At 38.4% G+C, this 18,278-nt stretch overlaps 1 protein-coding gene across 1 annotated transcript in view; it reads right to left on the bottom strand.

Moving 5' to 3' along the window:
• PLCB1 (phospholipase C beta 1) overlaps positions 1-18,278 on the bottom strand; it is a 625,151-nt gene that overhangs the window by 38,794 nt on the left and 568,079 nt on the right. The window contains exons 20-24 of the mRNA XM_079944642.1: positions 16,953-17,117; positions 15,042-15,141; positions 14,123-14,227; positions 13,000-13,109; positions 396-528 (exon numbers count right to left, since the gene is read on the bottom strand). Coding sequence (XP_079800768.1) covers positions 396-528; positions 13,000-13,109; positions 14,123-14,227; positions 15,042-15,141; positions 16,953-17,117 — 613 coding nt within the window. The remainder of the gene's footprint in view (positions 1-395; positions 529-12,999; positions 13,110-14,122; positions 14,228-15,041; positions 15,142-16,952; positions 17,118-18,278) is intronic.

Here is an 18,278-nt window from a genome sequence, read left to right as displayed (position 1 = left end):
GGCAGAAACGTAACTTAGTGAGGTAGAACTAAGAATGTGCTTCTAAAGCATAGCTGCATATAAGGTGCTTGAAGAACCCTTCACACACCCTGCCAGCAGATGGACCGTAATCCATCACTAAATAAAGACATGGGAAATCTGGGTGATATTTTGTTGTGGCTTCGTAAATTGTCAGCAGAGCCAGATGAGCACTTATGAGTCTCTTGGCCTTCCTTCATTCCTTCCTTCCTTCCCTCATTCATTCCCTCATCACATGTTTCTGGAGCATCTCCTAAGTCCATGCATTTTTGCCCATGTGATGTTTTCGCTAAGTCAATCATGCTACCTCCTTCAGTGGTACATATAAACTAGAGGCTACTAGTCATGTAGCACAGCTCTCTCATCAGAGTGTTTACCTGGAGCTGGTTGGCTGTGGAGAGCCTGGGAGGGTGGTTTGGGTGTCAGGGATGTAGTGTGATTCATCCCGTTTTCTGCTGGAGTTGTCCTGGCTTCACTTGGAGCTTCTGACTGTGTTTCCCCAGGATCAGCCTAAAATCATAAACATCCTTTAATTTTTCACACTTCTTATGGTTCTTTTGTGATCTTCCTAAACCCAAAAAGCTACGTTTGATAGCATTTTCACAACTCATTTGGACTCTGAAATATCACATCTGAAACTGTGCAGAAAGCAGGGTAAAAAAACAGCATGGTGTTGAACCATGATTCTGGCCAGTTAATTCTATTAAAGGACCCAATATTTATGCTTTTCTATGCCCACTGCTCTTGGACGTGTTCTCCAGCACTGACTCTGGACCTGAGCATGTGATTTGCTTTGGTAAAATGAGAGAGTAGCAAACTAGATATAAGCAGTGGATTGAAAAGCCATTTGCAAATGTTTCTTCTCTTTCTCAGACCCCTGCTATAGCCATGGAGGATGAGAGCCCACATGGAGGAGAGCTGAGTCATGTAGACAAGGATGTCCTGGACCAGCCAGCCTTGAGCTGACAACATACACTTAAGTGAATCCACCTAAGATTAGCTGAACCTGGTCCAGATCAACAGAACTGCTCAGCTGACCAAATGACTCATGAACAATAATAAGTAGTTGATGTTGTAAGCCACTAAGTTGGGGGATTGTTTGTTATGCAGCAGTAGCTAATTGATACACTGGTTATAAACATCGATTTTGGAGCCAGACTTACCTGGGTTCAATTTCTGGCCCTGCCACTTATTAGTATTGTGATATTGGGCAAGTCACTTAACTGTCTGTCCCTCACTTTCCTCATCTTTATAGATGGGGATACATATGTACTGGGGATCATAATATTATCTATAGTGTAAGGTTGTTTAGAGGATCAAATAAGTTACTATTCATAAAGTGCTTAGAATAATTCCTGGCACAGAGTAAATTTGTGCATGTTAAATAAATAGATAAAACATTTAAGCTTGTATAATACTACCAATAAATAATAATAACAGATACATTAAAACTTATGAAATCTCTACTCCATTCCCTCCAGCAGCTAGTCTGCTATGCCCTGTGCAGAGCAAACATTTAATGTTTGATGAGTAAATGTCGATCTTTATAAAATAATTGCCTCAGTGATTATATACCATTTTAGCGATGCTTTTCAGGGTTCTGCAACTCTTGTCTCAGAATTGCCTTCTGAGTCCAAGGCAGATTTTACTGACAGTGAGGCTATCCTGATGCTCTACTTAGTTGTACATTAAGAAAATATATTAGGAAATGGCCAAGAGTCATTTGGAGCTCAATGTTGTGACATTTTGTTATGTAATTACAGACAGCAGATTGCCTTATGATAACATTTTTAGAAAATGTAAGATGAGAATGAAAATAATGACACATTGTCACAAGTGGCTTTTAATCTGTCCCCCCAAAGCATCTTTAAAACACAAGTTCCAACACTGCTTTTGGTGATGGCAGAACTTATTTTAATTCAACAAACAATCCCTGTTTACCTACCACAGCCTGCTCTGCTCAGAGCTGATGGTATTGAGATGTAAGGGATGAGCCTGGGGTCAGTGGTGGGGCAGGGGGCAGAGTGGGGGCTAAGGAACCTAGGCCAGTGACCTTGGCAGCCTGTAGAACTCAGGATGCAGAACTCTGTCTTCTGAAAAATGGCTACTTTGAATGGGGAAGTTCTGGTATGTTTGTGTTGTTCAGTTACATCCATCAGGAAAAGTCTCCCTAGAATCATTATGCCAAGGGGAGGGATTTCATATTTTTTGTTCAGCAAGAGATTGCAAACTGGAGGCTTAGGGTCCAAATGGAGTGCATTGAAATGTTCTAGGGTCCAAATGGAGTGCATCGAAATGTTCACCCAATGCTGCCAGGTTTTAAAAATGAGGAGATTTTACATTAATAAAATGGATCTCTTGCTTCAGTTGAAAAATCAGATTGGGCAACACTGGGCCTGCTTTCCCGCTCTGGATGAGAACGGAGGGGTTTCTGCCTCTTTAAGGACACTCCCCTGTGACTCATTTAGACTTTACCTGCCTCAGTCCTGTAGGCATTTGGGTTTGCAGGAGGTACTTGAGAAGACTGAACTATCATAGATGTTTGACCACACAATTCATAAAGGAAATGCATTTACATTGCACAGGAGAGACTGAAGTAAAGGGAGTGCTGGACAGAGCACTAGGTCATCAGCAAAGTTACCCATTGGCCTTGGTCCTCTGGCTTGAGTACAGTGGGGGTAAAACTTCCCAGCCTCCCAGCCATAGGGGGCGCCCATGGTCACCAAACTCAGCTGCCGGGAAAACAAGAACAGAAGGTGCTCCTGTTCCGTGGGCGGCTGATCTTGCCCATTTTTTATATCCAGGCAGGTTTCTGGAAACAGGTGGGGATGAATCAGATTCTTCCCGGTGTGATAGCTGGCTGAAATTAGCCCTCTGGAAGAGGATAGGGAAGAAGAAAATTTTGATGGAGGAAAGCATGGAGGTGATGGAAAGCCAGCTTCCATGAAGGCAATACTGTGTGACTTCTTTTTGGCAACTAGGTGTAGTGCCCTGGGGGTCTCAGGCTGGAGGTGTATTCAAAATGAACCCAGCAAGCTTATTTTGTCTGTACCAGGTTTGCAGGCATTCCATGGGGCTGTGTGCCCTTGGGAAATCAAGTTCAGTCATTAACTTGAATCAAGATGCAGGAAATAGAAGCTCTGCTTATCAAGGGTACGTAAGACAAAGCCCTTTACATTGCAGAAACTGATATAATGTATGAATTCAAATACATTTTTTAAAAAATAGATAAATGTTGAGGAAACGCACTGGCAAACACTTCGGAGATACGACTGAGGATCAAGAGATCACTAAAGTTTGGTGCTGGATTTGAGGTAAGCTTTGGAGAAATCTTGGTCCAGGGGTCCTGGGGATGCCTCCAGGCAGGGTGGACGGCACCACATAACCCTGGGGGGTGCAGGGGCACCCTTGGCACTGTACAGTAACAGGCAGTCAATAGAAATGATGGAAATGAGTGAAATGGACTAGATTTCACGCAATAGGGCAAAGCGAGGCTGTGCCCAGACCTGGAGTGGGAGCTCCTGGGAGGGGCGACTGAATTCCAGCCAATTATTGCCTAGGCTGCGAGGAAAGCTGGGAAACTGACTTTTTGGTGCAATATTTCCCAATTTAAAACCACTGAGATGCCAAACAAAGCACATCTTCAGAGCGCAAGTGGTCCAGAAGCTGCCCATCTGTACCCTCTGCTCAGAGGAGAGAGTTTGCCTGGATTTTCGGGATTGTGTCAGTCAGCAATGTACCCAGAGCCACCGCTGGAAACGCAGTGGGCGAGGCCAACTGTTCTGCAGCCCCGCCCCGCCCCCCACCTCCTCGCCCCAGGGACCCAGCAAAAGTGGAGAGAAAAGAGCGGGCAAGGAGGACCCTGAATGCTGGGCTAAGGAATTTGGGGCTCCTTGTGTAGACTGACCCTTGTCAGGGACCTCTTAGGATTTTCTGGAAACATTTTATTAATTTAGTGAGAATCTATAGTGGCAAATATATCGGACTGATGCTTAAAATATGTTGCTAACAAAGGGCAGTATATACAGATTTGAATTGGCTGTTCCCTATTGGAGATTGACCATAGTAGCAGCTGTAGATCACCGCGTGCCAGACACCGTTACACACGCCAGCTTCGTCGCAGCCAGACAGCGAAGGCAGCCGCTCAACTCCATTATACAGCAAAGAAGTCAGAGGCGTTATTAAAGTCTTTACTAAAGACTTGCTAGAAGGCACACCGTTAAGGGTGCGACTGGTGTTTGAATATATGTCATAGTCTAAAGTTTGAACTTTTCTACTGCACTAGTTCACCCTGTATTCTATCATAATAGCAACTTAAGGAACCACAATAGTAACTTACGTTACTGCGGAGATACAGAGATGTATAAATGTAAAGACCATTCTCAAAGAGCTTACTCTGTTGCACTAACAAGGCATTCAGGTATTAAACATTAAATTTTTGATATCATCACTGAAAGGTTGAATAATTCCCACTCTGTGGATATGTGAGATGAAATGCAAAAACCAAATTCTTTGCCCCACTCACAAGCATCAGTGGGAGTCAACACTTGTGACTTGCTTTCTCCCCAGTCTTTGTCCAAATATTCTTTTTTATGTGCTTGAATGAAATAAGCCTGAAATTTTTTCGCATTGCACTGGAAATTGCAATAGAAACAAAAGAACTAGAAATATCAGTTTTCTCAATTTAATGGTGACTCTTGGGATCCAATTAAACAAATTTCAAGGAAAGAAGGTTCAGAAATTGATATTTCACTTGCACCAAGTTTTGCTTAGCTGGGTAGAGAAAAATCAACTACAGCAGAAGTAGGTCACTGCCCTCAAGTGGCCAAATGAAAGCATTACACTATTTTTCCTTCAAAACATGAAACAATGGACTTTTTAAAGCCAAGATTTTATAAAAAATAATATTTATAACCTTACTATATCAAAAATAAACAGAAGTGCCTTAAAATATAACACAAGTGGATCAGTAAAAGTATAACTGGAAAGGCCATTTTTACAAGTTTTAGAGAAGGAGGAGATGCCATTTGGTATGCTAGTTGAAAAGATTTCTATCCCAGGCACTGAAAATTTGGATCTGATGATGAAGCAAGAGAGAGCTCAAATTTGGGGAATTTAGTGGGGTGGTTAAGATGGTAAGTTAAGGGTCTTCCAAACACCAGAATGTGTTGACTGAGCTACTGGAGGTGTCGGGGTCCTTCCTGAGTCATCTAAAAAGTACAGTCCCTTCCAGGTAGTGGTTAGGATGACAGCATCTTGACTCGGATACTAGATGGGTGAGGGCAAGGGCAAGGTCATCAGTGTTTCCAGAATACTGAGGGCAAGACTCATAATTTCATCATGCAGAAATCCAGTCCACTCAGGACAAATGTGGGCAGTGGATGTGGCTTCATCAAAACTAGCCTTTCCCTTAAGAAAGAGCTTGCTTAAGCACATGTACAACTGGTACCTTAAATTTATATTACCTGAATGAAATTAGATGATACATCTACCCCACATTTCTAAAAATTCCAGAACATTTCTAAAAACTATATCCTGATGTATGTGTTCTGAAGCATTGAGGGATGAAGTATGCTAATATTTGCAGCCTACTTTGAAATGCATCAAAAATCAGTTGCAATAATGAAAGGATAGAGGGATTTATAGATGGATATATATGTGATAAAGAAAGTGCATCAAAATTGGAATTGTGGAATCCAGGTGATTGATATATGGGTGTTCTTTTTCAACATCTGTGTATGTTTGAAAATTTTTATAATAAATTATGACAAAACTCTGATATTTTTAAGAGTTTACCAAAGTGAGTTAAAGCAAAAGACAGCTTTAAGGAGCTGAATAAATTCATCTGTTGACTTCAGTTTTTGTCATCATATGTGTCATCATACAAAGAAATCATCAGCATTCACATGGTGTCTCTTTGTTGAAGCCTTAGTGACAGCTGCAAGTTGCATACATATGTGTAAATTTTTATTACAGTCTTTCTCCAGACTTTAAGGACTATGAGAGCATCTGATTTTTCTCATCATTATATCTCTATATTGCCCAGCATGGTGACTGATGCAGCGTGTTAAAAAAAACTTTTATTAAATGAATGCATTAAGACATCCACAGTTTGTTTCCTCCTCATGTATAATCAATAGATGTAGTATCAGTGACAAAATCCTGAAACTAAAGAACCATCTAAACGTTAATGTTAAAAAATATTTTTGAATGAATGAATCAATGGGTGAAAAATATGAAGATGCTGCTCTTTCTGTGTCTGTGGCTAGAGAATCTGCCTTTAGTTCATAATTGCAACAGCTTATTTAGAAAGAGATTAAAGGGTGACAGCTCTGCTGACTATTTTGTGTTGCCTGTGTCACCATTCCTACCAGCTTTAATTTGTTGGAAATATTTTGATACAGTCTCCAAAGAAATCAGCAGAAATGAATTCTTTGAGTTAGGCAGAAATCAAGGATTCCTCCTTTAAAGAAAACATGGGCCAAACACCCTTCACATTCATCTTTTGGAAATGTATCTTTTATATTAACTAAGCAAATCATTTGTCAAAGACTATCATCAATCACTCACAGAACAGATTCTGGACAATCCCCCAAGGAGAGTTTCTCCTGTAGCTCTTCCCAGGTTCCTGAGATTGAACTGACATTTTAGAGTGGATGGAATTAATGGCTATTCAATTCCATGTGGGGAGAGCCAGGTGCTTGGGAGAGACAGATGCAGGGCTCCAAAGCATTGGTTCTCAATGTGTGGTCCCTGGACCAGCATCATTAGCATCGCTACAAACTTAGAAACGCCAATTCTTGGTCTACCTCAGACCTACTGAACCAGAAACTCTGGGGTTGGGCCCAGCAATCTGTGCTTTTAGGAGCCATCCAGGTGATCCCGATACACACTAAAATCTGAGAGCTTTGCTACTCAAAATATCGTCCAGCCCAGCAGCGCCAGCATCACCTGGAATCTTGTCAGAAATGCAGAATTTTGTGCCCTGCTCCAGACCGATTAAATCTGAATCTGTATTGAAACAAGATCCCTGAGTGATCCGTATGCACATTAAAATTTGAGAAACCTTGCTGTAAAGCAGAGTGAAAAACTTTGTCATTTAGTCATGCTTTTATAATCCCTATGGTATTGGTCATGGCATGGATTCTGGATCCATCGCTGTTTTAGGCAGATGAACCCAAAGCCCCTCATTAGAATCCATTGAAATTTTAAAAATTGTTATGGAGGAGGTCTGTAAAAGCAGTGGAATTGAACTGTTCATTGAGTAGTTTTAACTCAAGTGAATATACGGTCTTCTCTTGAGATCTCATTTAAAAAGACCCTGGTTCCTCCATTTATTGGCCACTGATACTAAGCAAGTCACTCTATCATTATAAGCAACTGTTCCCTCTTCTAAAAATGGGGACTATATGTTTGGGCTAGTTCAGGCCCAGTTTTACCCAGGGTATCCAATCAAAGTGCCTTGTAAACTCCAAAACTGTGTAGAAATGAAAGGGACAGGGTCATTATCTAAAGGACATTACCTAAAAGGCAAACTTTCTCTTCCTACTTTATTGGATGCTTTAAAGTTCAGGGATGGTGAGAAACTATTGTTTCTGTAAGTTGGTATTTTTTTTTCTTTTCTTTCAAATTTTTATTTTAGATCATAGCACGTATGTATTTGACTTAAACCTGGAATACTACACTTACGAGTCTTTGCAGAAAATAAATTCATGTGACTCCATAAAAATTTTCTTTAAAATAACATAACATTACTTCTGTGATATATGTGGCATATTTTTATACACATGCAAGTGAAAAATTAGAATGAAATGGTCCTTGATCTATAATTTAAAAATATTAAAAGAGAAAATTTCTTAATATTTTTTGTCAAACTATGGGACTATCACCATCATTATCAAGAAACATTTATTTAGTGTATGTATTTTTCTAAGTACAGAGGTTTTTTTGAGATATAATTGACATATAACATTATATTAGTTTCAGATGTACAACATAATGACGCCATACTTGTATATATTATGAAATGATCACCACAATAAGTCTAGTTAACATCCATCACCACACAGAGTTACAAACATTTCCTTGTGATGAGATCTCTTAAGACCTACTCTCCTGGAAACTTTCAAGTATACACACGGTATTATTAACTATAGTCACCATGCTGTACATTACACCCCTAGGACTTAGAGCTTCTTTATAAGCTAAAGTACAACCCCTCCCACCTCCCCAACTACCTCTAATATTTGTTTCTCTTTTATGTAAGTTGGTATTTTGCTAAATCATTATTTGAGGAGGAAGAGAATCCAAAATGACCACTAAACCTCATCTTTGATTTTAGTGCCAAGTTCTTGGACAGTGGGTAAAGCGCCAAGCTCCCATCTTGGAAAATTTAAATGACACCCAAGGCCTTATTAAGTTTAAACACTCTAACTTTTTGAGAGCACCACCTTGGATTTTTTTCTGTTGGATTATCCTACTGGTAAAGTTCATACCATACCATAGGATCTTTTTCTTTTCAAATAATCAATCCCATTGAAGATGCCCACAGTGCCATACACAGAATTAGGAAATAAATTATTTTAGATAAATTTCAGTTCACTTATAAGAGCATGTGAATCTGACAACTTAAAAAAGTAGACCTGGGCTTCCCTGGTGGCGCAGTGGTTGAGAGTCTGCTCTCCGACGTAGGGGACACAGGTTCGTGCCCTGGTCCGGGAAGATCCCACATGCCGCGGAGCGGCTAGGCCCATGAGCCATGGCCGCTGAGCCTGCGCGTCCGGAACCTGTGCTCCACAACAGGAGAGGCCACAACAGTAAGGGGCCCGCGTACCGCAAAAAAATAAAATAAAATAAATAAATAAATAAAATAATAATAAAATAAATAAATAAAGTAGGCCTCTTGGAATAAATGAAATTTGAATACTACCAAACAGCTTTCTCTTTTCAACATCAAAAGAATGTGAAGACCACTCACACACCTTCACTTGTATCATGCACACACAGGTGATAGAGGGCCAGCAGGCAGTGTACAAACTAGCCGAATAGATCCCACATATATAAACCTAACTTACTGAAGAACAAGTTCTAATAATATCCAGTGATTTAAAGGGAGAAATCTTGACATTTGATTCAACAGAAAATTCAATTCAAAGGATTATTATTTAAAGTAAAGGTCTTATATTCTGTGGTCAGTCATCCAGGTGACCTGCTACAGAGGACAGAAAGATGCAAAAGGGCTAGTCCTTATTAAAGTTTAGTAGAAAATTACAGTTTTGTTATTGAGGTAGTGAGATGTGGTGTAGTGTAGACCCTTGCTACTCAAGGTGTGGACCATGGAAGTGTTATCCCATCGCCTGGGGCTGGTCAGAGATGTTGAGCCTCAGGCCCTAGTCCAGACCTATGTTATTAGATGGGATCAGCATGTTATTATGATGCCTTGGTCTGCACATTAAACTTCTAGAAGTGTTGGTGTGGAACATGAGTTCTGGAGCTAGATTGCTTGGATTTCAATCCCAACTCTGCTCCTTGGTAGTTGTGTGGCACTGGACAAGGAACAGAATCTCTCAGTGCCTCAGTTTCTTCATCTGTTAAACAGCAATAAAAATAGTCGTTAAGAAATACGGATGTTTTAGGACTTAATGTGTTAATAAACATTAAAAGGCTCAGAATGGTGCCAGGTACATTGTAAGCACTCAGTAAAATGTTTCTGCACTCCTTGACGTGCTAAAAACAAGTCATGTTCAAATATTGCATTTGGAATATCACATAATATTTTGCAGTCAGTACAATGGATATTTACTTTATTCTCTTTAGAGGTGTGTTTTATTTTATTATTATTTTTTATTTATTTATTTATTTATATTTTTTTGTGGTATGCGGGCCTCTCACTGCTGTGGCCTCTCCCGTTGCGGAGCACAGGCTCCAGACGTGCAGGCTCAGCGGCCATGGCCCACGGGCCCAGCCACTCCACGGCATGTGGGATCCCCCCGGACCGGGGCACGAACCCGTGTCCCCTGCATCGGCAGGCGGACCCCCAACCACTGCGCCACCAGGGAAGCCCTAGAGGTGTATTTTAAAAATAGAAAATAAAAATGTTACTGATGTCTCATTAGTCATCTGTATTAACCACATTAAACTATTAGGGCTGTGGAACATTTTCTTTTAAATTAAGAACTTTTGTAAAGAAAAATATATATACATAGAAAACATGCTAGAAGGACATACATCAAAAGTGTTAACAGTATCTGCAAGATTACTGAGAAGCCTTTTTGTTTCTTTGTTTTTAAACAATATTTTATTTAGAGAAATAACTATAAATATGATAAAGCCTTTGTTATGATTCAAATTAGGCAAACTTCTATGACTTTACTAACACATCATCCTGAATTGTGACTTTAAAGGAGACAAAATAAATCCAGCAACTCAAATGTCTGTTATCCCTTAACTTCCAATTATATACTGGAATTATATATATATTTGTAATTCTATCTACCTATCTATCTATCTATTTCACATGATCTGAAACAAATGTCTGCTGTTCAAAGCATGGGGGAATTTTCAACTTTCCTACTTATTTGGTTTGCAAAGTACTCTATGAAGATAATTTAGTAGACTGTTTCAATTCTGGGAATATTTTGTAGTCCAACAAAGTCTTTCATTTTCAAATAGAAATGACCTTTATAACTACCAAGTTAAAAGGATTATACTAAAAAAGTCTTTGCTGCTAAAATAGTGTCTCCAGTGCCTGCCATGTCCTAGATAGAATTTTCTTTTGAGAAAACCAGTTACTTATTTTCAGTGGCCTCATTCAAACAAACTTACATTATTACAAGACAAGATAAAGGGCATACTGGTGTTCAAAGGTGTGAAATGACTTTCCTCTCCCAGCATTACATGGTAGGGCAAATGACTTTTTTCTCAAGCTTTAAAAATGAGGTCAGTTAAGGGTTTAGACATTTCAAAGGAAAAAATTGTATTTTCTCTATTGCCGTATGGAATCTATGTGATTCAGTGCCTCTAAAATTATTTCTAAAATTGCAAATGTTCAAATATTCTTTGAGTTTAATCAGCATTACTGAAAATCCTTATGACCATCATTTTTAGAGGAGAAACAAAAAAATGTTGACCTAAAATTCTACTTCTGTATTTTTATAACCATTAGTATTACATTCTCCCCAAATAGCTTTTTAAAAAAAAAAAATTGAAGTATAGTTGATTTACAATGTTGTGTTAGTTCCAGGTGTACAGCAAAGTGATTCAGTTATACATATACATGTATATGTATATATATATTCTTTTTCAGATTCTTTTCCACTATAGGTTGTTAAAAGATATTGAATTCTCTGGGCTATACAGTAGGTCCTTGTTGATTATCTATTTTGTATATAATAGTGTGTATCTGTTAATCCCAAACTCCTAATTTGGAAGTAAATTCATGTCTACCATTAGACATAATTTTCCAGCAGTGTAAAATTTCCCTATAATACTGCATACAACAGAAAGCATTATTTATAAAACTTTCCAGTCTAACTTTAAATTTCATCAGAGAGGATGATATGTATTTATTGGTTCTATAGGATATGATGCCTGCAGTATAAATAAGAGCCCAGAAAATTTTACTGATGTTAAATATTTTTCTTTTTTACATTTCATTTTCTCTCATGTTCAATTAACTCAACATCTTAGATCAAAAATTTCTAAAATTCTATACAAAAAACAAGGAAATAATCATAAATGTGCTCAAAAACATATTTATGTGATGTTCACTGAAGATCTGTTTAAAATAGTGAAGCATTCAAGATATCCAACAATAGGAGATTGGAAAAATAAATTATGTACATATGTACGATAGAACATTATGAAGTTATTAAAAGTCATGTAGAAGAATATTTTAAGGCATGCAGAATGTTTGCATTAAGTGAAAATAAAAGGTTAAAACACAGATTGTGAATATTATCCCATTTTATGAAAAAGTATTAATTGTGCATAAAAAGATGAGCTACATATATACCCCATATTTACAGTGTTATCTCTGGGTGGCTTGGGTGTTTGGATTATAGGTGAATTATTTGGGATTTTCTTTTCTCATTTTTATTTTAAAAATTTTCTATGATAAGCCTAGGTTTCTTTATTCGTTTGGAATAAGAAAAAGATGATTTAATAAATAACGTCAACTTTAACGGACTTGCTATTAGTTATAGTTACCCAAACAATTTTCAAGGTTTTCTTTTCTATACTGATAACTCTCCATTTTTCTCATGTTTCCCTGAATTTAACCTCTGAACATTCAAATGAAATATGAAAATAGCTAGTTTCTATCATTATTTGTAATATTGCTGTCATCTCCAATAATCATTAAATTCTATTTCAGTCTACACAGAGGCTCCATATTTTTAAACTTACTTCTATTATTTCTAGAACCTTCCTTAATTATTCTTTGCATAGTGACATCTAATTTAGAATAATACACCAATTATTTTGGGAATATGTATTATAATACATATATATACAGTAATAATAGTAATGACTTTATGGCTCACACTACACACCAGGCACTGTGTTAAGTAACTTATGTATTGTAAGAAATCACAAAAACACTTTGAAAACCCTGTACTTTAAATTAAAGAAAAAAGAAAACACCAAATAACTTGATGATCATCTTCTTTTTTAAGTGCCTTATTCACCTTTAATCAACATGAAATTATCTAGAAACTTTCCCCTGAAACAGCAAGATGTGTACTGTTTAATGTGATCACAAAATAAGATGCTGGTGGTGGCCACAGAATGCCAAAAGAGAATGAAATACGAAAAATTCAGGGTATCATATAGATGTTTTGGGAGATGAGGCTGAACTCCATCAAAGTGGTTTTCCAATGTGTTCTTTTCTTCTCCTGAGGGGTGATGTTATGTAGGCAAAGCCAGCAACGAGATGTGGCAATCATGCTTCACGCTGTGCCCAAAACTAGAACACCCTCTCACCTCTTTCTTTACTTCTTCTTCATCTTCCAGCGTCAAAGCTGCCAGTTGTTTAGCTCTCTGCTCCATCAGATTCACATATCGGATTGGATTTGACAAAGCTTCAATCACATCTAAATAGGGAAGAGACATTTTAGATCCAAAGGTCCTGGAGATATTGATTATCCACCATCCATCAATCCATCCATCCATTCAATCACCCATCCATCCATGCATTTGTTCATTATCTATTTACTTACCTATCCATTTACTGATTCACCATCCATCTTCCATCCTTCCATCTACCCATATGACTATCTACTTATCCATCCAACATTTTGGAAATGGACAAGAGTGAGGACCCTTTGCTGAACTCTCAGGAAGAGAGAACTCAAAGGAGGTCATCTCTGAGAGCCAAACTGGACAAGCTCCAACTCATGATGCCTCAATACTCCAAATTTTATAGTTTATTTTTGAGTGTTTCATCCATTCCAGCAATGGCCCACACACCTGTCTTATTTGGGCCAAACGGTGTTTCATAATGGAGACATTTCACATAAAAAGACTGCTTTCCAAACTGTTGAAAAACTCAATGACTTGGCAATATGGGTCTCATTTGCACATGATACTGTCTAGCTGGAGTGAGTTATAGCTGCTATCTTTGGATGGGGCATGCGCTCTAAGACTACCAGAGTCTCCACCACTCCCCAGTATCTTGCACTCAGGCCACTTGACAGTATAAGCATTTAAATTTATGATTCCTGGTTGACATCATCATAAATTAATTCCTCTAATTTAGGATTTCACCCATGAAAAGGATCAGGGTTCTAAAACTGGCTGAAGGCAAATTCATTGCACAGGCCTAGATAGACTGTATAGTATCAGGTAGCATTGGTTAGAAAGTACTGGGTCCATGAGAATCATATTACCCAATGGATAAAAATGGTCAATACTTTATGGGGACTTAAATTAAACTACAATTTATTCACAAAGGCTTGATCAATTTACCTCTAAACATGCATACAAACATAGAGGTAATTCTGAGGCCAGAATCTCCTGCCTTTGTTTGGTCCACTTTGCTTTCCACTAAGTCACAAAAATATGGATGACCCCAGATGGAAATATTCTTTTGAGTTAGGTTGTTTACCTGCATATGTATCTGGGACATAGTCCTTCACCTCTATGTAGACAAAGAGAGCTGGCAGCATCAGAGGCTGGTTCCTTTCATTCCTCAGACAGATGTAGTGATAGCCTGGAGGGTGACATCATACCGTGCATCATATTTTCTTGTAACAAAGGAACATCTATTTGACATGTGTGTTTATTTTAGGTGACTTTGGGTGACAAACAGCTCACTTCTTTCTCATTTTAATCATATGGTTTTGAGTGGTAGGGTACTATTTTTCTCATCAGACAGGAAAACAATGTTGATGCTGATTTTTTTTCCTTTCACCATGTTTATCCCCACAAGAGAGAATTTGAAACCATATGTCATACATTGAATTATTGGTCCAAATTTATCCCTTGTATATGATTTCTTGACTTGGGGCTTAGCCTGCTTTGGACAATGGGATGTTAGTGATGTAGTACAAGCAGAGGCTTAAAATGCACTTGCAGAAACAGGTGTGCCCTTACGCATTCCACTGGGCTGCCATGAGATGTCTGTGGGCGCCACTGCTCCTTCAGCTGGGGCCCCTGAATGAGCAGATGTGGGAAGACCTAAGCCCAGCCCACAGCCTAAAGCACAGCTACATGGCTGAGACTTTCCAAACCCTGCCACCCCACAGACCTGTGAGCATGAAGATAAAACACTTGTTATAAGCCTTTGAATCTTCCGATAGTTTGTTACACATAATTAACTGGCAAGAGTTGACTTGCCTACTGATCATAGCATGTCACAAAAACATAAAACTGCCAGATTTAAATACATAAATTTATAGTCTTTTTTATGTAACAAAACACCAAAGCAACAAATGGATTCCTAGATCATTCTTTAACAATCATGTAAGGCAGTGATGGTTTTCTCGACAACTTTGATAAAAAGTTTCTCACCACGCTATCCATACCTGGTCGAATTGCTTGTACTGGCAAGATTCGGTGACCAATAAATTTACCTCCTTCTTCATAAACTGCTATCCTCAAACAGGCCAGAGAAGGAAGAACTACCTATAGGACATTAACAGTACATGTGGTTACAAGAAGGAGCAACTGCAAGAAAGAATTAGAAAGGTAGTATTTAAACTGGCCCCACTTTTCCAAATCCAAGAAGTTTCTACTGAGCAAATTGATAAAAAGTTAAGTTGTTGGTCTATAATTTAGATTTTCAAAAAGAGAAGGATTACCAGAGATATGGCTTCATCTATGTTTCCTCACCTTGTCCAAATGAGGAATCTGTTCAACAAATAGACCATTTTCTTTTGACATGAACATTCTCAAGGCAGAAATGACAAAAGTTCTATGTTTAGAGACAGAGTTGGTGGTTTTATCACTGTTTGAGCATTCACTATTATATTTTCAAAGTAAATTACTTTTATACTTTGGAGCAAAAGCAAAAATTAAAAAGTAGATTTCAAGGATAACTTTTAGAATGGGATTGATTTATATATTTGTAAATTCCCAAATTAGCCAAAAGTACTGCTCACTTTTTTCCCCCCAATGTAAAATGTATGGAGTACACATATCCCATGTCAAGAACATGAGGCCAATTGTATCCTTAAACATTCATTTCGGGTTTCCCTGGTGGCGCAGTGGTTGAGAGTCCGCCTGCCGATGCAGGGGACATGGGTTCGTGCCCCGGTCCGGGAAGATCCCACATGCCGCAGAGCGGCTGGGCCTGTGAGCCATGGCCGCTGAGCCTGCGCGACCGGAGCCTGTGCTCCGCAACGGGAGAGGCCACAACAGTGGGAGGCCCGCGAACCGCATAAAAAAAAAAAAAAAAAAAAACACATTTATTTCTTTGGTAACATAAACAAACTAACATTTATTGACTATTTTCAGTGTGTTTGATATTTTCTAAATGTTTTCAGTGTATTAGGGAATACTTATAACAACTCTATGAAGCAGATGGTATTATTAAATCCAATTAGCCTATTAAAAAAAAAACCCTGAAGCACAGAGACCTCTACCATAGATATTCTCTCCACAAAAGACTGCCTTGTAGATATTTTGGCCAGATAAAAGCAAAGGGTGGGCTTCCCTGGTGGCGCAGTGGTTGAGAGTCCACCTGCCGATGCAGGGGACACGGGTTCGTGCCCCGGTCCGGGAGGATCCCACATGCTGCAGAGCGGCTAGGCCCGTGAGCCATGGCCGCTAAGCCTACGCGTCTGGAGCCTGTGCTCCACAGCAGGAGAGGCCACAACAGTGAGAGGCCCACATACCGAAAAAAAAAAAAGCAAAGGGTAAGTATCCACTCTACTTTCTACTAGACTTAGCATCTCCCTTTGTGTGTGAAGCACGTGTGAAAATAATTTGCTTTCTGGTGAAGGCAGAGGGAAAGCCCAGTTGAATATAAAAGATTTTAACTCTATCAGACAGACTCCAGACAAGCTACAAAGACCAGCACCAGTGGCTGGAGATTCTAGGGAGTTTAATTAATATACTTTTTAAAGGAAATATGGACTTCCTTTCTCTTCGCTACCATATTATTCCCTACTTCCCACTCTACTTCATTTGAATTATAGTGAAAACATATCATGTCACTTGTATTATGAGAGGCTATGAGTTAAATTTATATCTTATTCTGGCCTTCCAAATGAGGTATCCTAGAATTAATTGATTTACAATGCAATTATGAAAAATCCAGAAAAGTAACTCATGGAAATCTTGAATAGTTTTTAACATACCTTTGAAAATGCTATTGCATTATTAATGTGTAAATTCCCAAATGAAGCAACCAATAATTCCTCATTTTATTTTTTCCCCAGTGTAAAACACCTAGAAGATGCAGTAACATCTCATATTAAGGACACTAGACCAACCTTTTTGAACACAATGGGTTCTTCTTCCCAGACAGGATTTACAGCATTTCCTTGTGATGTCTTTGTCTTAAATGCCTTCCTCCTTGTGTCCACAGGCAAACCAAACATATCCACTTCCACATAAGTCCCGACTTTCTTATCAGAGAGAAACTGACCTGAAATAATCTAGAAAGTAATAAAAAAGGAACTCTTGATAAATGAATAACAATGATATAAGAGAATACTTTAGGGAGGTACAAATGCTGATGGTGAATATTGAACCATAATCAAAATAAAATAGAAACCAGAGTACAAATATGATTTCTTTTTCGGTTAAGGAATTTGTAGAGGAATACTGAAAATGCTGAGGTTAGAAGTCAATTAATAAGACAAAGTTTTATAGGAGGAAGTAAATGAACAAGTATCAAAAGTTTGATGAGATTATGCCTTTGCATTTGAGAGATACATCTATTAAATGTTAAAGAGTGATCTGTAGAGCCTTTATCTGAATATAAATGTTTTTCTAATACTTAAAAATGTTATAAGAGAAAAAAATTCTCATTTTAGCATGATTGTAAATGAAATTAAAAGGTCATTTAAGAGTACAAATTTAAAACATAACACACTAGAAAGTCTAGCATTTAAAAACCTTCCTCTTGTTCATAAAATTCTACTTGAAAGAATGGTTATAACATCATGCTATTCCAATTCTCAAAGCTGTTACACTTTAAATAAAAAGCCACAATGATGATAAAAAAATACTGAAAACAAATAATGACCTTAAACCATTAAGCCCAATTTATCATCACTCCTAACCTCATCTGGTTAGCCATCCACACAGTAGTGGGTATCCTTTGCCTAGCTATAAAATTAATGAATATTGTGGAGTTAAATGAGATTTTAAAATTACATGCTCATAAAATGTCTTCCACGTATGCTTCTTTTTCTAACCGAATTTTCAGACTCTGAGGCGTCCTCTGCTTTAACAGAGAGGGGAGCAAGAAAGCAAGTGCTGATGGAGCAGACCCAGAGATCTGATCTGGGTTGTCTTGTTGACAAACCTTCACTTTCTGAGCTCTGGCTGGTGAAAGGGGACAAAATTACCAAGATTGTGGCTGGGCCAGAAGTGAGACACAGTGGCAGCTTGAGGATGGCCATCAGAGGCTGAGTGAGGCCAAAGGCAGCTATATGCTGATGTGGCCAGAGATGCCATACAAGATAGAGAGAAAGCCATGAGGAAAAGGCTGTCTGAATTTACCCTGGGACAACTCATTTCTCCTGAATGTTCTCTTTGCCTGGGTGCATGAGACCTGCAGGCAACAATCTCTTTGTTTAATTTCAGGTTCT

The sequence above is a fragment of the Stenella coeruleoalba genome (genome assembly GCF_951394435.1).
Source record: "Stenella coeruleoalba genome assembly, chromosome: 15".
NCBI classification, from domain to species: Eukaryota; Metazoa; Chordata; class Mammalia; order Artiodactyla; family Delphinidae; genus Stenella; species Stenella coeruleoalba.
The sequence above is the reverse complement of the archived record's forward strand: the minus strand, read 5'-3'. Positions and strand labels throughout refer to the sequence as shown.